At 33.4% G+C, this 26,339-nt stretch overlaps 1 protein-coding gene across 1 annotated transcript; it reads left to right on the forward strand.

Annotated features, from left to right (window-relative positions):
* The first annotated feature begins 1,139 nt into the window (after positions 1-1,139).
* On the forward strand, positions 1,140-18,313 carry LOC129989401 (enhancer of split m7 protein-like). Its single transcript, XM_056097918.1, has 4 exons — positions 1,140-1,786; positions 9,991-10,098; positions 11,530-11,608; positions 16,148-18,313. Exons 1-4 carry the CDS (start codon positions 1,727-1,729, stop codon positions 16,708-16,710), a joined length of 810 nt encoding a protein of 269 aa, XP_055953893.1. The 5' UTR covers positions 1,140-1,726; the 3' UTR covers positions 16,711-18,313.
* Positions 18,314-26,339: the final 8,026 nt, after the last annotated feature.

Raw genomic sequence — 26,339 nt, forward strand, 5'->3', positions numbered from 1 at the left:
GTGATTTTTATTTATTTTTGTATTTCCACCTTTATTTAATTTCCAAAATGGAAATTTTTTAGCTTTGATTCCTTTAGAGTAATATTTTCACAGGATGCTGTGTATTTTACTTCTGCAATTCCATTATCACCCATTAGCCCGACCGGAGATGCAGCTAAATATGCAAAATTGAGTTTATGAATAAACCGCAACAATGGACTTTCAAACTCTTTTACAAAAGTTTGCTAATTTTGTTTCCAGAGATGCGATAGTATTCGCTGAAACAAGTGTGAATTGTGAAGATATATAACGGAAGACAGATAACACAGGTGTGTGGAACTTGCGCTCAGTCACCCCTCTAGATGCACGCCAAGTTTTCTTACCAAAGGTCCAAATCCCAGTAACACTACAATGCAAGCGCAAAAGACACCTTCTAGTGAGGTAGGGGATAATTTATTGAGCGCAAGTTCCCCAATCCCAAAACTTGACGCACGTGCTTCAGAATCTAGAGATCAATATGCAGCAAGAATCGGAAAAACGACGTTTATGTGCTACCTGATCACGCGCATCATATTCAGAAGACCTTGGAATACATGTCGGACAAAAAAAAAAGTCATTTTAACTTAAAAAAAAAAAAGGCATTTTTCGAATAAGCAATTACATTTTATTCTGGATTTACTTCTTAAAACTATTTTACTGACGGACCTTGTAGGGCAAGAAAATTATTTCATTTTCTGTTCTCAAATATTCCTAAAAATATTTTTTCTTCCTTTCTTTCCTTATTTTCATTCGAAATATTTGCGAGTGCTCAGAGAAAGGAAAAAGCGAACCGTTCATTAATATGATAACGAAGAACATTTTTTAATAGTTATTCAAATGACGACTTTCTGAGTTAAGATTTTTTTCTTTACCATTCAGTATTTAAAAATTTTAAAGAAAGCATTATGTAAGTGGTTGGTTACCGCATTTGGGAAAGGGGGGGGGATGTGACTTAGAGTCTGATTTAGAATGACTTTCTAAAAAAAAGCAGCAGTTTGTGATAATAATGACGATGCCAAAGTCATTCCAAAGTAATGACGATCTCTGCTTTCAACTTTACATTGCTTCCATCATATTTACAGAAAGAGAACAGTGATGACATTGTTTCACAATCGAAATAGAATCCTTTCTATTCTGGCAGCCGACAAACACCTGCAGTAAAAGAACCCCACTTTCAGCAGAACCGCGTTCCGCAAATGAGCTGAGCCGCTCAAAAACCGCAAACAAAACGATCCGCTGGAAACACCAACATGTCACTCCGCGTCTTTCGACTCGAATGGAGAGAAGAATCATCCCTGGGTAATGGATCGGGCGCGCAGAAACTGCTTTCGGAAGCTCACACACAAAAATAGGATAGGGTGCCCTCCCCTCCTCCGGCCTCCTTTGTCGAGCCGCCCGTGCTCGCGACGGGAGGGCGTTTCTGGACTGCGTCCCCCCTCTCCTCGCTCATCCCTCTCACACGAGCCAATGCACGTGCGAGATGGGACCGCGGGCTTCCAGTGATTGGTAGTCAGGGGCTGACCGCTACTCTTCTTCCCCTCGCCACTGCGTCAGGTGGTTCGTTTCTTTTGAGAGGAAGAGCAACAGGCCGCATCGTTTTCGTCCGGATTCGGAATGTTGACAGTTCCACGGTAGTCCGAAGTCTCGACGTTTTGAAGGCGATCACCGTCTCTTGCTGTTTTGGATTACTTACAACTGTATCTCAGGCATGACAATGCCGTCGCCAAATGGTGTTGGATTCAATGGCTGCTGTATTGATAATCGCAAGGTAAGGTTTTTTTTTTTTTTTTTTTTTTAAATTTCTTAATGTTTTGTATAATACTAGTTCTGTCTATAATCAGGGTACATTTTAGAAATATTAAATTGTTTTATTGCATTTTAAAAAATCGTTATATGAAATGAAAAGTATTTGATCTTATAAACTAAACGAGTGCGCGTTTATTTAAGCTTGTAGAACACGTGGAAAGTCTTTTCAGCAAAGACTTCTTTCATTTTTAAAATTTTTAATCAAAGAGTTTTTTTTTTCACTTATTAAAATTTTACTGTGGCTCAGAGCTTTCTGAGCTACAGTAAATACAACTCCAATCCATAAAATGAGATTTCCTTTTATTTAAAAAAAAGTTTTCAAAGTTTAAATATTTAAGAAGATTCCTCCTTCTAACCTAAATGGGAATCGACTGGGAAGGAAAAAGAGAGATTTTTATATTGAATATGAGATTTCCTTTCTTTTAATGCGAGAAGAGCCTTCATTCGTTTTAAGAAAAGGAAAAAAAAAAAAAAAAATAATAATAAGTAAAATGAATTTAAAAGAAGGCTGGCATTGAAAATGAGATTCATGTTGCTTCCATTGGCAAAGTGGCCACGGATTTTCATTGCATTCTAACACATCTCTCGCTCTTTAGAGATAGAATAAATCAAGAGAAAATGAGAGGGGGGGGGTAATGATTTGGTACATTATTAATAGAAAGTAATATTACTTGTGATATTTAAAAAAAAAAAAAACCGAATGGGCTCATCGCAAAATCTGTTGCATGCGCATCATTTTAAATTTTTTAGCGAACCATTCAGGAACTGCCTTGTTTCAATGTGTCATTGATTGGGTAGTTTATATTTGCTTTTCCGCCTTAAACTTGGATACAAAACAAGTAAAAAAAAAATTGGAAAGGTTTTATCCAAAATTTCTTTTCCAATCATCGGTAAGCAAGACTACCCTTGCAAACAAGCTTATGTTTTTTGAGCAATCCGTATATGAAAGATTTGACACTACGTAACCTACTTTTCATTGCATCGTCTTTATTTGACTGGCAAGAACATCGTTTCAAGCTCGTTTTCATTATTCTGCCGAAAAACGGACAGCAAAATGACGTTTCTTAGGGTCATCTCCACGATATAATCAAATAGAAATGGCACAGGTCTCAAAGCGACATTCTTAAATTTTAATAATCTAGTGTAAAATACAACAAATGCAAATATAGAAGCTTGGATAAGTTTTTTAAATTATGCTAATGTTTTTTTTAATATAATTCCTATAAATGTGAGAACATGAGCAGTAGTGTTCACATTTCAAATGCTCGTAGTATAACACAGATTTTTCATCGAGATCTCAACGTGATGAACTTATTCACTGACAAGCAGAAGAAAAAGGAATTTCACGGCGGACGATTCTATCTGTTAAAGTTTCAGTTTTTTAAATTCTGCACCGCGACGTCAATCCATCCATAGATTCCCCGAGGGGCATCGTCCAACTCTATCGGATGCTGTACCAATAAAGTTAAATGCAAGAGGTGATTAAAAATGAATTGCGATAGTATTCTTATGCATTTCGACCTCCCTTGCCCGAATGGTGACGTATCACTAAGTTCACTTTTTAATTAAATTTTACTTACAGGGAACCGCTGACACGCAAACCTGTCAGTGATTCATTATCAAAATTATAGTATGCAAAGAAATAAATATAATACAAAAAATCACTGTGTTCAGAAAAGAAGTCGGTAGGGAAGAAAGCTTCAAAACTAATTGCGACAGCGCCTCACGGGAGTGATGAGGATGAGAGACAGGATGTAGAATAGCAACAACTTTTACACCAAACGTAGAAAGCTTTGTTTCCAAAGCTATATTGAAAGATATCCAATGCTATTCACGTGATTTATTCATTGGCATCTTTTAAGCATACCAAAGGAACGGAGCGAATTCCTTCATTTCCTGGTGGTAAGGTCTCGGCTGCGGAACCGGAGGGTTTCAGGTTCAAGATCCGCTTCCACCGAAGAACTGTCTTGTAAGCGGCTGGATCTGGTGCACGTTAAATCCGTCGAAGCCAAACGTCCTCTCGCTAGTGGGGAGTGGAAGCCTGGAAAGGGGCACCAGCCCAAGCGTCGTTCTCGTCATCCGGCTGCGGTTGAAACTGATGAGGTCCGTCCCAGAATAACCCTAGTGTTGCTTTGAAACGAGACGTTAATATAACTAATTTAAACCTTCATTTTTATTATTGAATCCACTCTACTCAAAGAGACGCGAGTCTGCAGCTTTCAAAATGACTCTCGATTCCCCGTGACTGAATGAAATCGCAACATTTCTCTCAAATGTGCTGCGAGCACGGTCACTTTTCCCGTTCCCTCGAAGGAAACCCCTCGCAAAATGAGCTTCCTCCGCTTGTTGACTGGAGATGAGAGGGTTCACTCTTAGAATGGATAGATGAATGCAATCATCGAATTTTCGAACAGTGACTTTCCATAACATTTTCTATGCTTTCTTGACTCACTTATAATGGTAAAAGGAAATGTCTGTATGTATCTGCAGTGTCCAGATGAATCTGTCGCCCTTGCAACATTTGACGCACAATAGTTTTGTCTTGGTGATTCGATACGCTCCGAAGGGTTAATAATATTTAAAGCAGAATTCTTTTTTCTATTCAATAAAAATAATGATCGTTCTAAAAAGATTTGTTTTGCTTCTTTAATAGAACAAAATTTTGAGAAACTTTTAAAACGCAGTCACTTTTTACGAGACATTTTAGGAATTAAAATTGACAGTTCCGCATCAGACATTCTAATTCCGTTTTATTTTTAAAATATTATTCCAATATTTCTTTTTAAATGAACAGGAGAATGTTCAAAATGCTTTTTCTCAAATGATTTTCGATTCATTGTTTAGCCGATGAGACCAAAGGTATCCATCACTGATCCCGGACCGAAAACGCAGTTCCACAAGGAGAGTTCCGACTTTATCGCTCATTAGGCAAATGAGCGAAGTGCGGTAAATGAATATCGCGAGAAGCATTGTTGCATAATTTAAATTCTAATTGCTTCATTTACAGTTAACATCCTAGTTGCAGTTTCTAGTTTTGTGTCCTCGTTTTCATACATTTGTTTAGATTTTAATCATCTGTCATTCGCCAGGCAATCTTGCTATCAAGAAGAAATATACCTGCAAAATCAATAATATACCTTAATTCGTACCGTTTATCACTAAGCATTATAAACTTCGCCAATCCAACGACGAATTCCGAACCCTGTACAAATGTTGAAATCTTCAATTGCACGTAAGTTTACAATAAAATATTAATAAGATTAAAAATTATTAGAAAATGATCCTACCATTCATTTTCTATTAAAATTTAGCAAGTGGTTGCATTAAACGAAGTTTTAAACCCGCCAATAAATGGCGACGATATCACTTAGTGCTTTCCCCTGAAAATTGAAAAACGGAGGCACGGCTAAAATTGGCACTTTTTTTCTCCTCCCCATCTCCACGATCGTGTTAAAAAAAAACAAAAAAAAAACGCAATGTTTAGGAGGAAGACGATTTTCCGGAAAACGAGTGAGGTATTCACAATATTTAGAAATAAAATAACATGTAATAAAATATTCCGACTATTTATTTATAAAATTAAATTATTAAGTCATAAACTAAAAATTATTTGATCTGGTATATCACCACACTTAAAGATAGCTTTCATTTGTGTGTCTTATTTTGCTATATCAAAAATTTGAAATTAAAATTTCATCAAATAGAGAAAGGTCGAAAATGAAAGTCTGTTAAGGAATTCTGACTGAGAAGAATTTCGTAATCCCCTGCAATGAGGGTAACTGAATCGTAATAATGCTGAGATTAATTGAATAAAAAAGTGAAAGCTGCTCTCGTATGAAACGGTGTGATATCATGCTACTTTTTTTTTTTGTTTCATTCTTATATACTGAATGAAATGTATCAAATTCTGAAATAAAAAACGCAGGACTTAAATGAATTGATAGGAGGATATCTGTTAAAAACGATGAGCGGAATGCGGAATGCTTGGAGCATAGGATTTTCCTCACTGCAGAGTGAAGTCATTGATGTGATTGATGAGCATTGGCATTTCTATGCATTATTTAAGGATTTGTGTGAGAGGAAACGTATTCAAAGGAAATAACGGAAAGATACCTCACTGGACAGCTCTCAGCATCATCCGTCATGATTATGTTTTGGGGAAAAGAGGCCCGATTTGAACGATTGTATATTTCTGTAAAAATTTGAGGCACGTGATATTTGAGAAGCAGGTACATGGATTAAGTGAAGGCAGGATTCTTAAAAGCCTTTTTTAAAATACCACATCCGTTATTCTTAGTTCTTGTAGATCTGAAACTGATAAATCGCATTACTGTAAAATGACAGATAACTTTCTTAAGAGAATTTAGAAGAATTTCTGACCACCCATACTTTCGAACTTCTGCGTGTGGTATACTTTTCCCGCACTTTTGGGATGGAGACAAGGAGGTATTTCTTTGATTTCTAGCGTATATATTTTCTCAGAAAAGAGGATTAAAAAGATTATCCTAAGCTCGAAAAAAATGCTAAACTCGGGAGTATCAAAAGGTATTAAATGAATGGAATTTGCAAGCTGAAAATCACCAATTATCACCTGAAAAGAAATGGTTCCACCGTTGGAGATGAATGAATGAATGAATACTTCTACTTGCTTTCAACAGTGTCGTGGCGATGAGTTGGACACGGCGGTATCGATGTGCGGTTACCGAGATGGCATTTATTTCATGTTTTAAGTCCAAATGTGCTGGAGGAATAGCAGAAAAAGTAACCTTCTTTGTATAGTAATTATATTTGCATATCGTTGGCGCCCAACGAGATGTCTGGAAACAGAATCGGGTTTCTGATCTGTTTCCAAGCATTATAAAAACAAAGGAAATAAAATAATCATGATTAAATAAATATTTCTTCTCAAAGTAAGTTAATGTGGTAGATCGCCATTCATGAAAGAAGTGTTAAGAAATCTGGCCTAATGAAAGGAAGAAATTCTGATGGCTTGAAATTTATTAACGAAACTTTTAACTTAATTGACTGATTACCACGAAATAACTTGAGTTCGTTCTGAAATCTTGAAACCAGATCCATGAAGGAAATTTAACAGGAGTGAATCACCAGAAATAACTATCGCTTATCTGCACATACGCCACTGGAAGCGTGATAGTTTCTTTGGCAATAATGGACAGAACGGGACAATTAGCCGGTATTTCACTTCGATCACGGCATCGAATATCAATGCCGCATCTGTAATAGAAGAAGAGTGCGAATTTAAAGATATTCATTTGAAATTTGTTTTACGTATTAAATGAATGCTTGCTTTTTAGGTTAAAAGTACATGAAAATTCTGAAGAATAAATTACCGCTAAAAAAAAAGAATATTATCAGGTAATAGAGGAAAAGCATTAAAAAATTATAGATGTTCTCCTTAAACGCAATTATGAAATAGGGGGGGGGGGCAAACTATTTTTCGGTTGGACGGTGAATAGATATAAACAAAGAGCAAATTTTGCGAGAAGAGTTTGTTTAATTCTATCTATAATGTCTCATTATAAAATAATGTGAGGGATATTTTTGGACAGCGCCATTTTGATTCATTTTTATATGATGATAGTGGACACCTGTATCCGGCCATTTTTCCTCTAGATTTCTTTGCCACGCCGCTCACTGGAACAACGTAAAGGTGGACTTACGTTTCCTCTTGTAACGAAGTCTACCACCGTGCGTTCATTTGTTTTGCAATTTCTGAACAGTTGAAAAGAAATTTCCGAGTCCTCTAATATTGAACCTTAACCGAGTCCTCTAATATTCTATCGCACGACCTAGCCAGAATAAATTGTTTCCGTCCACACAGAGTCGAATCATGCTCCCCTAGCCAACTAACTGCATTACTACTAAAAAAAAAGTACGTCGGCCTGAGTGAAATGTCAGAGAAAGCAGAGAACAGCCCCCAGAAGCAAGAATGCGGTATCACTCCTATTATCACTCCATGCACTTGAATCGACTTCTGCCCCAAGTTAGCGTTTTGGAATCAGGATCCATATTTTTTACGAACTCTTCCACTCGGACCTATTGCAATGTTCTTGACTCATTCGTTATATTTTCTCCCGAATCGAATCTGACCAAAATGCTCTCATCGACCGATGCATGACTCAGAAGTGACCACGAATCTCTTCCAGAAAAATATCGGCACTATTTGTCGTTCATTTGTAAGAAACAATATTCTCTGCAGAAAATATTGACCGGCTATACTCATGAAAACCCTTTGAAATTGAGCTTAAATAATTTCCAAATAATTAAGCATATTATTAAAAAACTATATGATAACACAGTATTGGTAGGAAGGAAAGTATTTTTTTCATTAATGAAATTTTAATTACTGCATTCATCACAGCAAAATCTTCATTAAAATCTTGTTGTTTATGTTTCAGTATTTGCGAGCAAAATGTGAATTATAACAAAACACATGACAGTATTTATAACAAAGTGTAAAGTTATCACATATCAAATAAGCTGTTCAAAGCCAAGAAGTGCAAACGTCGGAGAGGATAAAAAAAAGTACTTGCCGGAAACGTAATGCGTACACAAAAGTTTAATGAAAAATATTCTTTGATATAAAATATTAGAACCCAAGATGAATACAAAATACAATTTTCGGCTGCAACTTTATTTTGAATGTGAGAAATATTCTTTTATATAAAATTTTAGGATATACAAAAATATTTCTATCGATATTTTAATTTAAATAGGAACATTTGTTGTATCAAAGAATTTAAAAAACCCAAAGATTTTCATAACATCACAGACTGTCCTTAAAGATTTTAAAAAACCCCAATGAACTCATTTATTTCATATCTTATTAATAACTTAAAATATATATATATAAATTAGTTAAACATTGTAAGTAGCAACTATCTGTTTGCAACTTGAGGTATAAAGGATGCCATTTACAACAGGAATTCCAATTTCCAATCCTCCGTCAATAGCAAACAGACAAGTTTTAAGTTTTTAAAAAAATAAGAGAAAATTTCTAATCCGTTTTCATGTCAAAGAACTCATTTTCTGTATTAATAAGGTAAAACAAATCTCGTTTAAATATTTTTGTTTTCACGCTTCTGTTTTAAACTGGGTTTACTAAATAAATTTTGGGCGCTCCCATTTTCTTTGCTTGTACGATCATGTGCGCGCTGAAGGGAGGCACACCTTTCAATCCCAAAGAAGAAACATTTCATTCATCGTGAAGAAATATTCTCTAACACTTTCCCGATGCTTCACGGGATGTGTGAGCGAAATTCTTTACAGTATATAGACAAATAAAGGAATGCGTATTGTTTCCGTTTTATCTATATAGAATGCATTTCAACTGTTCATTGATGAAGCGCTTTAAGATGGTTGCTCTTAGCAGGGACATCTACTATGTGGATTCAGTCCTTTGATGTTCATCTACTGGCAAATTTGCTAGTTCGCAATCAGCCCTTATAACGTTTTCTACGGGATATTTACTCATTCACTATTTCATTTGAGTGGTAGATGGAATTTTATTAAAAACATTAAACTTCTTAGCATTACATGTACGCTAAGAAGTTTAATAATAATAATAATATATATATATATATTATTAAACACACACACATATATATATATATATGTGTGTGTGTCGAAATCCTAGACATAGAAAATTTTCTTCCGTTTATACCGGAAAGTATACGTCTCTTATCAGATTACCGTTATTATCTGGATGACCTACGGCTTGCCTGGATTTCGCATTTTCAGTGGTCTTTACATTAAAGTCTATCATCAGAAGGTAAATTTAAAAATTATTTTACAAAGTTTTGCAATTTATGTAGTTAGTATCTTCATTGGTATATACGGCGAGTCACACGTGGATTTTTTTTTTTTCCAATATAGAAAATCAAGCATCATTCCCCATTCCTGAATAATGAATGTTGAAATGGTTGGGGTGCTCGCTTAAAATGAAATACGGAACTTCCGAGTTATTCTACGAGTGAAGGATTTTAGATAAAAGAAAGGGGTTAAAAAATCGATGGCTTCATGTTATTTCGCTTCACCCGAATAGGAAGCTTTGAGGCCTTTCGATCCCAAGATTTCTCATCGCTTTGTTAAAACTGTTGTATGCAATATCTGGCATTTGCTTGATGTGACTGATTTTTTTCACAGGCCTCGAAACCTCTGATCGAGAAAAGGCGGCGAGCTCGCATCAACCGCAGCCTGGGCGAGCTGAGAGCCATCGTCGTGCCAACGCCGGACAAGAACCTGCAGATGCCGGTAAGTCCGCGACAAACACAGATATGAATGATAATAGAAGATGCCACGACTTTTTTCTAGATTAACACTTCGTTCCGTAATAAACGGACGCACAAAATTTTACATTTTAACTATTTAAATTAAAAGCTCCATGTTTAAAATAAGTTTTGTTCTTCACTCCAGAAGTGATCGAAAATGTGACTGGGCATTTCTAGAGTCATTCTTAAGCTACAGTGCCTTAAATTAGATTTTTCTGTGTATCCATTTTTTTACTTCCTTTTACTTTGTATTCCTTGAACCACAAAAATAACGTATTGTTAATTGAAATTGAAATTATTTACTGAAATAGCTTTACTTTTATAATCAGCGCCAAAACTCGTATTTCCTTTATTTATTTATGATATTTTTTAAAAGGCTGTTTATGATGATATGATGACACACGCAGGAAAAAAATCTTTATTAATAAACGGAATGAACCATCCAGTACTTTATTTTGGACACTTAGGAACATATGCGGTCATTTTTGCGGTATTTCATTTTCTGCGAGATATTTTGCTATCGAAATTATTTTCTCAATTTATAAACACTCTTCAAGAGGTAGTGCCTACGTTTTTGATCTTGTACTAATGTATCTATAATACTATACATAATGGGGGGGGAAAGCTCTATTATGAGCACAATGTTGCGAATAATCAAACCATCCATGAAAATGACCCTTCATGAATCTTGGTCTAAGGATTTAGTGTTTGTTTTCTTTTAAAGAAAATTTGACGAATAAATATGAACTTATTATAATGTGAATATACGTTCATTAAAATATAAATATCGTATTTCGATATTTCATTCTAAAATAAAATTTTCATGCTACTTGAATCATTTTACGATAAGAAGCACGTTTGGAAAATATTAAATCCTTTAAAAGCGTAAATGGCGTAAACTATTAATGAACATACATAATCGTGAACTTGCATTTTAAGTGATCGCCGAAAAAAAAAGTGTTTTACAGGAAGCATTTTACTTCTCACGCAGGCATAAAAAGGATTCAAAACAACTCCCGGCCCTTCTTTTACTGTCCGGTTCTCGTACACAAGTGTCTCATAAATTGCCTCGTCACCCCTCTCTGTGCTGATCGCATTCCATTCCAGGCATAGAAATGGGCGATGATCGCGTTAGGTGTTGCCAAGGGCAGAGGAGTGATTGGCTACCGCTACCAGGAAAACAATTTAATCAGATCTACAGACGATATTTGTGTTATCACGGACTCCTGATGTTTACGTTCGTGCGACACTTTCTGTGAATGATTCCGCTTTTTCCCCTCTTCTTTTCCCCCTCCCCTCTCTTTGTCTTGTTTTGGGGAGCATTCCAACGACACTAGAAACATATTTGGGTGTATGCAGAGCGAACATCATTGAAATGTAAAATATGAATGATCATTCTTTTTTCCCTTTTTAGAATGCTAGGCCACCAAAGCTGGAGAAAGCTGACATATTGGAAATGACTGTCGAATACGTCAAGAAGATGAATGAGAGAGGTAAATATGTCGCATTATTTCAAAGAATGTCTTACATAATTATGTTACATGTCATTTTTCACTCATTTCTCTCGGTAGGGTGTAGGATGACACCAAAACACACCGAAGAAAGCATTCACTGGCGTTCTTTTTTATTAATTACTGCATTCTTTTTTCACTATGAAAGGCAGTAGTAGAATGCAAATAGATTTATCTGATGAATGGTAGACGCGAGTTTTCATTTCTTTGTTTAAAATTTCATCAAATGTCCCTCCGGATTATTTCCGAATATATTTCTTCTCTTCGGCTGGTTCGTCAAAAAAATAAGTTTATATTTGGAGAGAAAATACGTCCTTTTTCTTCTACTGTAACACATCTTACAAAATAAGTATAGTTTTTCATATTCCTCTCTTCACTCAATTTCTTTTCAATATTTCTGATGAAATTAAAAAATAAATAAATAAAGTTTCAAGTCTTTATGGAAGATGCATCTGGAGGATCCTGAAATGTATTAAGAGTAGATTTGCTTAAATTGCAGACCAGAAAGATCCAATTGCCTGTCTAGCCTTTCGAAAGTCCTTTGCGCCGAAAGCAAGCTTAGCAACTGCCGATGTGAACCTGATTTCCATGTTTTTTTAAAATTAGTTTTGTGTCTGAATTTTTTTTCAGGTAATTTTGTAGTAATATAGATATCATCGTTCTCTGTGGTCTGATGAATCCAATTGATTAGATACTTGGTAAGAAAAACTGCTGGTTCAAAGAACTTGCTCATTTAAAAAACACTCCGAATTAAAAAAAAAAAAATCTTGTTAGCTTCATTTTAGAAATGTTATCAGTTGAATACAATCCCATCATGTTTGTTGCTGTTTAAATAACTTAAGCCAATGTGATTCTTTTTCTATTATTTTTTCAATACGTCATTGATATTTGCATTGATTATACAATAGATGGGTAGGTTTACATTCGGCCAGTTATAAGACGGCCAGTAGGCAGCGTATATGCAGAAAGGGTCTGATTTATATTTGCCACAATTTCATTAGATAGATTCAGGCATTCCATGCCTGGCTATAAATTGCCGTTTTGGCGAACCTGAATTTTTCTTTTTCATTGTGTATCGTATTAAAATGATGGATATTTACACTAAAAACGTGGTAAAATAAGAATAAGAAGTTCAGCATACCTAAATTTGGAAAATTAAAGAAAAGAAATGGCAAATGAAATGAAATGAAAAAAAAAAACGTAACTTCGCTTTAAAATAAGAAAGAACAAAGAGAAAAAAATGTTGGAATTAATCTGTGATAAGTGATCAGTTTTTTCATGCCAACCCCCTCCCTCGAATTCTACAAACGCATGCATAGTAAGAAAAAAATGCATTACCGCGGCATGTTGTTGTCCCGTCGGGACAACTACTCGCCATCGACCGAACAACATTTTTCAGCCTTTCTATGCAAGCGCTGCCTGCTGGCCGTCTTATAACTGGCCGAGTGTAAACCCAGCATTACATTTCACAAGTGAATGATTTTTCTAAGGAAAAGTGGTGACGTTAGTTTTGGTAATGGATAATAAGTATCAGGATTGGTATCTGTAAGACCGAATTCTTATGAGGTGTGGCATTTGAAACTTTACATTGAAAGCAGATAAAAAATGATAGGTTATAAGAAACGAAATATTTGTGCACGAGAGTGACATCGTTTTAATTTATTTTTCACACGGTTTTTCTGAAAAATATCAATATTTTCCTTTATAATATTGTTTGCAAAATATCGTTATCGTTATTGTTTCTATTTCATATATGTGTAAAGCAGAAGAGCAACAGCAGAGAGGAGAGTCTAAAGCCTACTATTTTTAGAGAAATTCTTTATCTATATTCACTACTGCTAAAGGAATTCAATTATTTCGGAACCCCTTAAAAAAAATAATGATATTTAAAGCAATATTTTTCGAATTTCAAATCACATTTATGCAAAAACTTAATATGCCATTCATATTTTATCATTTAACTAAGGGATTACTCGCTCCATTTACCAACTCCCGAGAATTGTGTAGAGGTTCTTTTAGCTCACTTGCCATATTGCTATGCATTTCTGCTGGTAATAAGAAATTATAAATAAATTTGAATAAATATAAGTACACTTAAATTATTTCAAATTGCATGCACTGATAATATTAATTTTATATTAATTATTAAAAAATAAATTGACCACCTCTAAAATTAAAATTTTCTGGTTGCAGAGAGATGAAAGTTGAATCACAAATCAAAATTGAATTTACTCCCCCCCCCCTTTCTTTTTGATGAGATGTATTTTATCGAAATGAATGGCCATAATGGTAACTACAAAGAAATAATCACCGGAAGTGGTGAATAGGAATAAGATTGACTCGGTTGTGCCACTCAGCTTCTGTGGATGCATCTCATCACACACACAAAAAAGACACCATATTACTTTAAATTATACCTTATAGCTGTATTTTAAAGTGCCGAAATTCAGCGACACTCCTGTGGTTTGGAAACCTCGTTCTGAAATCTAAGACTTTTATTTCTCTATTTAGTTATTCAGATTGGATCACTTTATGAGTAATTCTTCCGCATTTCATTTGCCCGATTCGTTATCAATCGCTGATAACATTAATTTTTTACTATTATCCAACTCAAAAAAACAAAAGCTTGTTTTTTATTTTTTCACCGAGGCAGTCATGTATACAGGCCAAAGTGCGAATGGTTGCCAAATGGCGATGAACATATTCGGTCTGCTTAACATAAACATCTTATATATAGAGATTACTTTAAACATTTGATAAATCACAAATAAAATATAGGAATTCTACATCCTTCAGGATATATAATTATTGATGTATTGGTAAAAAATGGAAGCAAAAATTTAAGAATAACCCGAAATTCTCGTAAATAATAAAAAAGTTTTAGTGTAAAATCGTAGATTTTTTCCCACGAGTTTTGATCTTTTTTCTCCCAAAAATCTACAAAGTACAAACATAACAGTTTAAGACTTTATAATGGATCATTATCGCATATATATATATATATATATATATATATATATATATATATATATATATATATATATATATATATATATATATATATATATATATATATATATATATATATATATATATATATATATATATATATATATATATATATATATATATATATATATATATATATATATATATATATATATTATTTAATTCTCTGGACAAAATTTTAAACTATAAATAAATGAAAACTATATAACTATAACATTTGGACGGATATTTTTAATAGCATTTAAGTAATCGGGTTATAAAAATGAAAATTTCCGAAAAGATATGTTTAATTTGATAAAATTTTTAATGAGAAGAAAAATGATTTTCCTTCGAAACTTAAAAGATGAATAGGTTATTCCTTCTTCTTCTTAAACGTAATAAAGTTTTAAAATGTTCAATTTTGAATTTTTTTTCACCCACTCTAATGAGTATGTATTGTCATCTGCTGTTTAGCTTATATCAGTAAATTTCCATTTTTAGCCTAAAAATGTATACTCACTCATTTAACTTATCAGTTAATATTTGTCTTAAGTACGAGATATTTTTCCTGCGTTTATTGTTAGAAATGGCAGAGCCAGTAGAAAAATCAGGATACTTGAATGCTTCAGAATGATCTGAAGTTTCAACAAGATCGCCAAAATTAAATAAATAATAAACAGACAAATAAATAAATAAAATAAAAAAGGATTTTATACTGAAGATATTCCAAAATATGACATTCGTTTTCATTTTAAAAAAAGTTGTGAGACACATTACATGGATTTAAAAGCGTTATATAGGAACTAAAAGTAATAACTATACTCCCGAGAACAGCATATCAGGTGAATGAATATCAAAATCATTCAAAATTCTAAATGATAGTCCAAAGAGAAAGATACAGAAACGCGATGAGTGTCCTAATACTCTTTAAAATGCGAAAAGGCACGTTGATATCTGAAACAATGCATGAGAAAATCAGAAAAAAGAGAAATTCTTTATTCTCTGCTGTTTATCATCTGCTTCATTCCTTCTCACTAAAGGGGCTCAAATACTCAAAGACAGACAAGATGTCCGGAGTAAATGTGAATAACATTAGAATTGTTTTTAGGATTTGCATTTTTCGTACTGCAGTTGAGCTGTTTAAAGGATCCTATATGCTTGCAACACAACACAATATTTCTTCTCAATTAATCTAAAATAAGTTTTTATGGAATGTCTTTCTTTCCCTTTATCAAATAATGAATTCAATTCAAGCGATGTAACTGTACGTGTCCTTTCACAGTATACACTGTGCTGTGCTGTGACGCTGCATCTGGCGAAATGTGTATTAATTATAAAATTTAAACTGTCAAGCAACTGAAATTCATCAAGTGACCCCATGAGTGAGTGTCCCATTTCTTATGGAAAGAAATTATTCTCGACGAGGCGATGTATTCCGTTTCCATATCAATGTTACTTTGCTTCTTGACAGTATCTTAATAGAAAGCAATGCTGAAATGATCTAATCAGAATGCATTTTTTATAATGTTTCAGAGAAGCTTCGCCCGGAAAACGATGTCAATGGCTTCAATGCAGGGTATAAAGAGTGCCTGAAAGAAGTGTGTCGATTCTTGGAATGCGAGAGCCAAGAGCTGAAATCCCGACTCGTGTACCATCTCAACAACCCTCGCAGCAGCCCCACCGGCTTCACGGAGCTGGTGAGTGCCAACATGGACGATACATCTTCCTCGTGCTCGAGCAACAGCAGGAGCCAAACTCCCGCATCGATCGTGGTGGAACCCTGCCAAATGGAATACTCTTCAAGCAGCCCTTTCACGGACAATGAGCAGGACGTCTCTTCTAATTCGCAACCCGTCTCTTCGAAACCGTTTTCAGTCCACAACCCCGTGCCTGCGGCTGCAAACAACAATGTATGTGCCAAACCTGTGATGTGCCAATCTCTGCAAAATCTTCAGGGGCCACTAGATTTAGCGACAAACTCGAATCTCCGGAGGAGCGAAGAATCTACGAGGCAATATCCGAGGCCCTCTGTGAATAACATCTACAGTAATCATGTGTCTGAAAATGTTTGGAGGCCTTGGCATGATGGCCGCTAGAAGCACGTGTTTGATGCACTTGTGGAATGCGTGCCCGTTAGCTGAGACAATCTTTCTCAGTTGCGGAGTGGAAACGTATTTTCAAAGCAGTATTATGCCTGAAAACTGACGAACACACACAAAAATGGTCATTTGTAGAAGAATCTTTTACATTATTAGATTTTAAAAAAAGAAATCGTGGTTTTCTTTTACCAAAATCCTGTCGTGTTTTCTTTTCATAATGAACTGATTATCAGTCCAGTTTTGTTTGAAAAAATTTAACAATCACGAATTATCCTGTTTCAGCCAAGGATCCGCATACATATTGCAACATACCGTCGACACGCCAATAAGACACCAAAACCGAAAGTCACTGAAATGGCTGTAGCTGTAAGGCAGACAACTTGTTAAGTGATTTATTATTCTGAAACGAAAAATCTGTATTTATCACTATGACAATTTACCTTGTTTCTTCAATCTTAGATTGACTCTTTATAATGATCAATCGAAAATCATTCAAACAGATCATGAACCTCACGAGCTGGTTTATCAGGAACGGTTTATGGATCTCTTACTTTTTGCGAAGCAATGTGGAATTAAAGTGTGAACGACATTTTACAATCGCCCGTTAGGAATGCAAGCAATATAGCATACATACCACTGAAAGTTGATAGATATGCTGATCGGATTTGACTCAGCTGTGAAGAATTGTCATTTAGGAATTCTACTAATATGTTATGTGCTTTTATTTTAGTCAATGAAATATCAGTTCAATACAGAATTTTAACAAAGCAAAAATTTTGATGCCAAAGAATATAAAAGTGAGTGAAATGGCTAATATGAGGCAAAACTTCATGAATTCCTTTTGCTGCAGCTCATTGCAACTGCTTGCACATCAACATTATCGTTTACTTCTAAGTTGTAGAAACATTTTTCAAACCTTAAATGACTTTATAAATCTTCCCCTGCAACTTCATTTTTCTATTTCTGTTACTGCCGCACTATTCTGACGTTTAATCTTTAAGATTTGTAAAATGAACATTAAAGTAAATTTCAGTTGCGTGTGTTTTGGTCCTTCTGAAATGGATCTTAAATAAATTAACAATATAATATATATTTTTAAAGTTTCGTTTATTTGTTGCATTTTTGTCGAAGTAGCGAAAGTTTTAATAACTAATTTTTAGTTATTTAGTTATATTTTATTATTAATTAATTTTCTTGCATTTATCTTTCTCATTTATTGGCAACTACGGCAACAAAAGATTAAGAAATATGCAAAGTGTGGAATAGAATACGGCTCGACATCAGATTCCTGAAACCGTATTTTAAAATAAAATTTTGCTCGAAGTTTTACTGTTGGTAATAGTAAAATTTTATACTAAATTTCTTTGTCTCGAAATCTGTGTAAAATGAAGAAACAAAAAGGATTTATTTTCCTTTTCAATTTTCAAAATTGTTTTAAATTTGAAATATTTTCTTTCATAGTTGCAAATAGTGACTTGTAAAATTGATTGGAATTTTTATTTCATTTGTAATGGTTTTATTTAAGTGAATATTAGTTTTATAGGCGAATTCAAGTGACATTTCTCAGAAAGTTGTGAGAAACTGATGGGTCTTTGTAAATAACTTTAGGTGCCTTATGAATTATTTTTCTATTTAAATCAAAATAAAATGTTTATATTTATTCAATTTGGTGGCTCTCTTCATTTATATTGCACTTTAATACTATCATAAACAACCTCTCGCTGAATTGACTCTTTCTGGGTACTGGAAATAAAGCTTGCAATTAAATTTGGACTCTTCTATTAACAGCTGCAAAAAAAAAAAAAAAAAAAAAAATAAGGAATGCAACAAATAAAATATGTTTAATCTATTATATTGTATAAAAGAGAAATGAAGAGTGAAAATTCAACGGCGTCACGTGAATAAGGGGGGAAAATGGCTATATGAAGTCGATTATAACATTACGATTAGGACATGAAGCTTTCGACACTCGTTTTTTCATTCAGTCCATCCAGGATATATTTTATTTCAATAAAATAACAGAAAATCTTCATTACAATACATTTTCCTGACATCACTTTTTACTATCAAAGAAGATAAAAAATTATTTTCTTAGTTTATCTTCTGACGAACACGCTTTAAAATACAAATTTGGTTTTTGGATAATATTAACCGCATGTCAGGGATTTATCACAAAATAAAAAATACCTCGCAAAGAATGACATGATGGATTCAGTAAAAACGCTAAATTCACGCCTAAAGTTGGTATTTCTCAACTATTGAACGCCAACACCAAGCAAGGCTTTCTCTGGGATAACACCTTTAATGGAGAGTATGTGAGACAGTTTTGTTGAGATGACTGATTTGTAAACTACACAGACAATAAACAGAATCCATCTTTCTTAGTTTTCAACAATAGAAAAAAAATCTCGCGATTAAATATCTGATGAAATAATGAAAATAGAATTTCAGGGCAATATAATCTATTGGTGGAAATGAGAGGAAAATTATTTCAAAAAATGACCCAAATTCAGGAAAAAATCGCGTGTGTGTTGGTGCTTTACCAGTCAGACCATCTGACTTACAGCCACCAAGTTGGAGCGCATATACCTTGAAGAGTGGAAATGAGCCCTTCGGAGTGATTAAGAAAATTTTAATTAATTTAAAATGAAGCTGAGTTTGGGAGTTTTCCGCGTAGATTTCTAAAAATATTAGTGCACAAAAATATATTTTGTACCGTTTCAAAATTTAAAATCTTGCCTTTTTAATGATACCAATTTAATAGTCATTTGAATTTTGAAAACTTTCTAAAAATACTTTTTTACCTAATTCCCAACAAAAGATTACATTTTTGCTCTGAAATTCAAACCGTTTTCATTTTTTCATCACCTATTTAATCCCGAGATTTTCTTTCTTTGTTGAAAACCAAAAAACAGTGACTCTGTTAAATGTCTGTGCAGTTCATGAGAAGTATGAAAAAGCGATGTCACAGTGATACGAAATTTATAAGATAGATTCATCACATTTGCATTTTTAATAGTGCCACAATGTTATGGAATGGGTCACCATCAGAAAGGTCAATGAGCGGAGACGATGGAAGCAACGCATCTTTAATGTCTCACGATATCATAGGCATGAAGTTCTATTGAAATGATTCAACTGAAATCAAAGGTCAATAATATTTCTGGAACAGTAGCTGGTCGTCAAAGGCGATGAGTTTTTAGTAAAGATAAAAATAGAGATATTGAATAATAAAGACTTGAAATATTGTTGTTTAAGGAAATGTTTGTATATGGATGCATTTATATTCGGTATCTTTGCAAAGCAATTTCAATATTAAATGTGTTACCAAAATACTATACACTAGTCAACAAAATGTACATTTTTCAAAGAAGACAGATTTATGCAATATTTTTTACCTTATTAATTTATAATTATTTATACACGGGTATCTTAATGCTTAAATTTAAAAACATTTAAAAGAAGCCGGCTTTGGCAACCAGCTAGTTAATAGAGTGACATTTACACATTTTTAAAACGATTTCAATAAATAATTTTTCCAATTAAAATTTTTTTTTAAATCAAATGTATTGAAATTAAAATGTCTAGCAACAGTTTATTATTCGAATTCAGAAATATCGTTTGCTATTTTTAAATACTTTTACATTCTCTACTTTTATCTGCTACTACTTTTGCTTTTCTTTCAAAATGAGTCTTCTTTCCATATAAACAAGCCGTGTATTAAAGAATATGTTTTCGAGCTTCCCGCAGAGGAACATCCTTATCCTGTCGATAGGACTGCTACGTTCAGTGGTGGCGGGGTGGTCGGCTGTACACAAGAAGAAGAAGGAACATCCCTAATCCACGATTCAGAAACGTCATTAAGCACACAAGTGCGAAATAAACAGCATTATGAATAGAAAAGAGGACAATCGTCGAGTACTTCTGCAGGGAAAGAAGACTCCGTCCGAATACCCTGGAAAAGAAGCGTACTGTTTTCAAATATTTCTAAAACGAAATAGCCGGTAAGAAGAAAAAACCCGAATTCGCAGAAATCAATCGTCCAGTCTTGAAATACAACAAAATAAGGAAGCATTTGCAATTTAAAAAGGCTAAATAACGTGCCATCAGCTTTTGTGGTCTCATCGAAAAACATTTTAATGAAATCTGAATGAAAGCTATTGAACAGCAGATAAATGAAAACGCGCTGTGAGCCACGATGAAGCATGAGCAGAATAACTGCAACGAAAGTCCATCTATCAACTATCAAAAACGAAGAGAAAATTATAAAATTATCTTGGTTTCGTCAATACACATTACTTCTCAGTAACAAATGGATGATTCTCGCAGGTTTCTCCAACAATAGGACATACAAATAAGAAGAGTGGTGGGGGTAATGTTAAAATCAACTCAATGTCCGATCATTAACGTCCTATTTACAGCAGAAATTGCATTTTTTTAAAAATTTAATGACTTTCCAAAGGAGAAACTGCATCAAGACAAAGCGACAAATCATATTTCGAAATGTACCATAAAATTCTTTAAACGACAAAAAAAAAAAAAAAAAAAAAAAAAAAAAAAAAAAAAAACGAATGTTGCAGTGTTTACGTCCGTGTTCACAAATGTGTTAAGCAAATTATCTTCAATATTTCATTAAAAATTTCATCTTGACCACACTAAATGAAGCTTCTTTTCTGCTTATTATAATGTAATTCTTTATTATTCATTTATTAGCTTATATATTTATTTCACGCATATTCTCAGAGTAATGAAAAAAATGACGGGTGGTAACGCGTTAACGAAATTTTTCTAATAAAAAAAGATTATAAATTGAAATTATAAATGAGCTTTTTTGTCCTTAAAAAAAATAAAAATGATCATCATCATCAGACAAATTCCTCAGCCCGTGTCATCACCGCAATTGTCATGTTAACAAAATATTTTAAATTGAACGAAATGACTGAGCCAAATGATGAAATTGTAGATAGTGATTATCACTAGCTAAGAGTTCATTCTAAATCAACACAGAATGACATCTGAAATAAGTGGAACGTCATCTAACATCGAAGCTTGGAGACAATCGACGTCTTCAAAAGATAGCCCGAAAGCCATGAATCCGGGCAAGACTCCAAATCAATACTTCAATCACGCGACATTCCAATTGGGTATTTAAGTGGGTGCGACACTCGTCATTTCTGTTAGAAAGGGCCCGCTCTACCCCATCATTAAACTTCACCATTTTTAAAACGATCTTGAAGTATCCTTGCCACACACGAAGGTAGAAACGAACAAACAACTGGACATTTAAAAGAGACTTTGAAAGCTGATTTTTATCTGCTAGAAAGATGTAATACCAGTGCTGAAGCCATTTCACTGGAATGGAGGAAGTAGTTAAAAAAATGGAGGGAATCGGAATTACATTTTGATGTGAAACGCCAAACGTGAATTTGTCTTTGAAGAAAACGAATGAAGAGGACGGTCCGTGATGTGGTAATGACTCGCGGTCGTTCTCAATTACAGTGTCATCGCAAGCCAGTCACTAGGAAAAAGTAGTCCCGCTCTTCGAGCACTTTGTTTCATGATGGGGAGGGGGGCGAGACTGAAGTGCCATTAAGGACAGCAGGTGCCAGAAATAATATCATTGCTTCCTGAGACGGTTCTGATTAAGAGAGAGGACAATTGCAATTTGGAATAGTGTGAGAAACATTAAATATTAAGAAGACTTTTCTAAGGTATTTTTTGTTGAAGGCCACCCTACTCTTAACTTTCTCACAGAATGTAAGTTTTCGCTTATTTATTCACCCCTCTTTATCTTTGTTTATTTCTTTCACTGTGTATAGAAATAGGATGTTTTGGGAAAAGAGGGAACGATGTCGATGCAATGAAAAATAAAAATAAAATACGCACTCATGAAAGCGCTGCAGTTCAACAAATATTACCAGTCACATCAGAGTGCGCTCTGAACATCTTCAAGAGCAATTTTGTGAGATATGTGTCAAAGTAAACCAGAAAACTATAATTATATCATGACATGTTTCAACTCAAATTAAACTATTGTTAAAGCATGACAAGACATAATTAAAGAGCAAAAATCGGAAAAACAAGCATAAGAGTTCTGCTCTCTGATTGTGCTCTTTGTCAAAATTATTCAAAAATGCGTAGACCGAAGCGCGCTCCAGTAAAGAATTGTTCTCTGGGGTCCAGCTTGTCGATAGTGATGCCCTGGTTTTCATTCCAGGGAAGCGCATATGTAGGCTTGTTTTCACTGTGACTTTTTCAGAGAGACAGTTTACAAATATATATATAAAAAAAATAATAAACTTCAACTGGCGACTTTACTCAAGAGTTCTCTCACTTTCATGAAAGCAATAATAATTGCGGTGGCATAGGCTTACACACCTTCGGAATTTTTTCGCCTCCCACTTCTTATATTTAATATTGAATAAGGAAATAAATACGCCCACATTTGGCTTTAGCGCTCTTTACATTGTTACTTCCCCATATAGCTGTCAATATTCGGCGGATCCAATCAAAAATAGACTTCGAAGCACTTTTTTGTTGATGAATCTTGCAAAATTCCTTTTTCTTAACGAGATCTCATATTCGTAAATTGAAAAATGTTTTTTTTTATTGCTCTATTGTTAGTAGCAAGGACAGTAAAGATTCCCAATAACTAATCAGAATATAACATCGCTTGACAATCACTCTGAGTATGAGCATGAGAAAACATTTACTATAATTATTATAAGGAAATAAAGCTAGAAAAAATAATAAACAATTTTGTTGAAATATAATATAAATATATGCTTGATTTTCCCTTAAATTTATTTGTACGGTTTAAAATTCGTTCTAATGTTAATGCAGCCAGTTCTTACTCGAGTTATAATCGATTTTTTTGGAAACTACTGGGCATCTTGAGGAGCAAAGAAGGACGTGACGTTGCAGCACAGGAAAAAACAACGTGCAGTTCTCTCTCTTTAACTCTCTCTCTATATATATACATGTGTGTGTGGTTATATTTTTATATATATATTTATATATATATATATTTGGAATAGGGACTGTTCTCGTTTGAGTAGTTACAAGTGAGCGCTGGACCATTTCCAACTTTAGTCAGCTATTTTCCAGCGTCCGCAGAACTCATTCGTTTGTAATTGCAAAGGTTTTGTGAATATTTATTACGCTGAAACTCTTTGATTTCACTTCTTGTTTATTAAAAAATGGAATACCGTATCATACTTGAAAATCGGATGGATAATTAGGATTATTTTTTCCTTTATAGCCTGATTTTTTTTTTTTTTGTCTCTTAGCATTTAACTTTCTTTATTTTTTTATAGAATGCAGACACCCATGGTTTATCAATTCAAAGTATTCATTTCTGCAATATTAACACTGTTTAAAAAATGTTTTTTTTTGTTTTTTTGAAAAAAGGCGAAATTTTTGTTTTCTTTCTTTCTTTCTTTAGTTTCTTGTATACGAAGCATACAATAAGAGAATATTTTAATCGTCAAAACAGTCTACCTTCACATTTTGGAGAATTCCCATATTTCAGGCCGTTCCAATTTTGAAAGACACATTTTTGGAATTATATCTGTCTGTCTGCCCGTCTGTTTCTCTGTGCGTGAATACGATAAATCAAAGAACTTTCAGCTATTTGGATAAAATTTGGGCTATGTATTTGCAGATTTCCATCACAATTTGAATGAAAATCATTAAGAGGAAATGTGTCTAACTTACCTGCCTACAAGAGCTAATGAAATAAAATTTGATGAACAGATTGATTTTCTAACGATTAATTCCGTATATATATGTGTGTGCATGTGTGTGTGTGTACAATTATTTAAAATTGTTCATTTTTATTCCGTATTTTTTTTGTCACTTTCCCTAAATTTGATATTTATTTTGAAGCTAGAGTGATTAAAATTCAACTAGTACAAAAATTTTTTTTTCCTGAAACCAAACATGCTTTTTCAAAATATGAATGCAAAAGTTAGAATAGTTCAATATTGAAGTCTGATGTACACTACAGAATATTTTTTTTATAATTTATGCAATATCTCCATGAATTATTCAATTTCTTTCATTTATCATAAAATTCAGTTCATAGATTTACTTTTCGACATGTCGCAAATATTTATATTTATTTTGTTTTAAAGAAGAAATTTTCTTCTAAAAAATCTAATATGTCTAAATTTATAAAGTCCTTCGACTGTATAAATCATATTCAATAAAGTATTCTTGACTCTCTAACTTTTATATAAAAAAAATATTTTTAACTTTTACTACCAAATATACTTGAATGATATAGCTTTAAATATTTTTATTTTAGGACAATCAACAATTTCAGTATCTTAGGCCAATCAGTCATAGAGAGACTCTAGGTACTGATAGATCTATTTTCCTCAAGGCGGTTAGTCTTGGATAGTTAGTAATGGAGTGGTCTAAAATCGAATGTCTTAATAAAAAAATAAATAAAAAAGTGATATTTAAATTTTTTTCTTAACCCGGATGTTTTTGCCGCCAAAGAGTGGAACTTCTTTTCATCAATGAATCAAGAATATTTTATTACATAAGACTTATAGGACATAAAGTCTGTGTTTAAATAACAAAAAATTATAATTCATAAGAATATTTATCGACTCAAACTACATGTAATAAAATTCCCTAATTCATTTAGACCAGCTTTCATATTAGATGTGTATTCCTTCTACTTATAGCTTAAAAATTAGCCTTTGGGCCAAAATTTATTATAGACACAATTTTCTTGCATTTATTTTCCTAAAAAATATCCTGATTCATATCTGATTTATCATGTTGAGGCAAGTGCTCAAAACTATAATGCTCTAAATTCCATTTTCTGTGAAAATTAACTTTTAATTTGTATTTTTGTCAGTATAATGATAACATTTTGATTAAACCTGTTTATTTATTTCATTAAAGGAGTCTGTGCAGAGTAAATTTTATTTTTATTTTGCGTGAAATATATAGTTAGAAATGATGCGAAAAATATTTTTTCAAATGATTAAAAATTGAAAAAAAATTATATGTTAAAATAATAAGTATCAGTGAAAAGATAATTTTTTGAATAGTAAAGTGATATAAAAATTATTTTGTGTTGCAATGTTTTCAAAAGTTGTCGCCAAAATTTCGCTTAGTTCTTAATTAATTAAAATTTTAAATAAAATTTCAAACACACACACACGTACACATATCTTAAGATGCACATTTCCTTCCTCCGAAATATAAAGGTTCCAAGTTTGGTTGTTCGAGGTGAAACAGCCTAGTCTGTAGAACACAAAAATATTCGCAGATGCACAGAAAAACACACACACATTCATCTTTACTCTAAGTAGGGATAAGAAATAAAACAGGGTTATCAGAGATAGATTTCACACTTTGCCAGTTTGTCACTTTGCATTCTAAAGAATGAGTAAAAGATAAATCATTTCATACTTTGCCGTGAAGTTCTCGATATTTTATAGAATGACGGATTTCAAAGCAGTAAAACCGGAAGCCGTTCTGGAAACTTAACCGTGACTTGTGCGTGTGCATGCAGTAATTTCAAATGAGCAATGTTCTGAAAATACTTTTCTTATGAGTTGAATTTCGGCATCGCTGTAACTTCAAGTTCTAAGTTGCGCTGGCTA

The sequence above is a fragment of the Argiope bruennichi genome, chromosome 10 (assembly GCF_947563725.1).
Source record: "Argiope bruennichi chromosome 10, qqArgBrue1.1, whole genome shotgun sequence".
Classification (NCBI taxonomy): domain Eukaryota; kingdom Metazoa; phylum Arthropoda; class Arachnida; order Araneae; family Araneidae; genus Argiope; species Argiope bruennichi.

Coding starts and splice junctions, on each gene's coding strand:
- LOC129989401 (XM_056097918.1), top strand. CDS start 1,727: ATGACAATGCCGTCGCCAAATGGTGTTGGATTCAATGGCTGCTGTATT. Junction 1,787..9,990: donor GCTGTATTGATAATCGCAAG/GTAAGGTTTTTT, acceptor TTTTTTTCACAG/GCCTCGAAACCTCTGATCGA. Junction 10,099..11,529: donor ACAAGAACCTGCAGATGCCG/GTAAGTCCGCGA, acceptor TTCCCTTTTTAG/AATGCTAGGCCACCAAAGCT.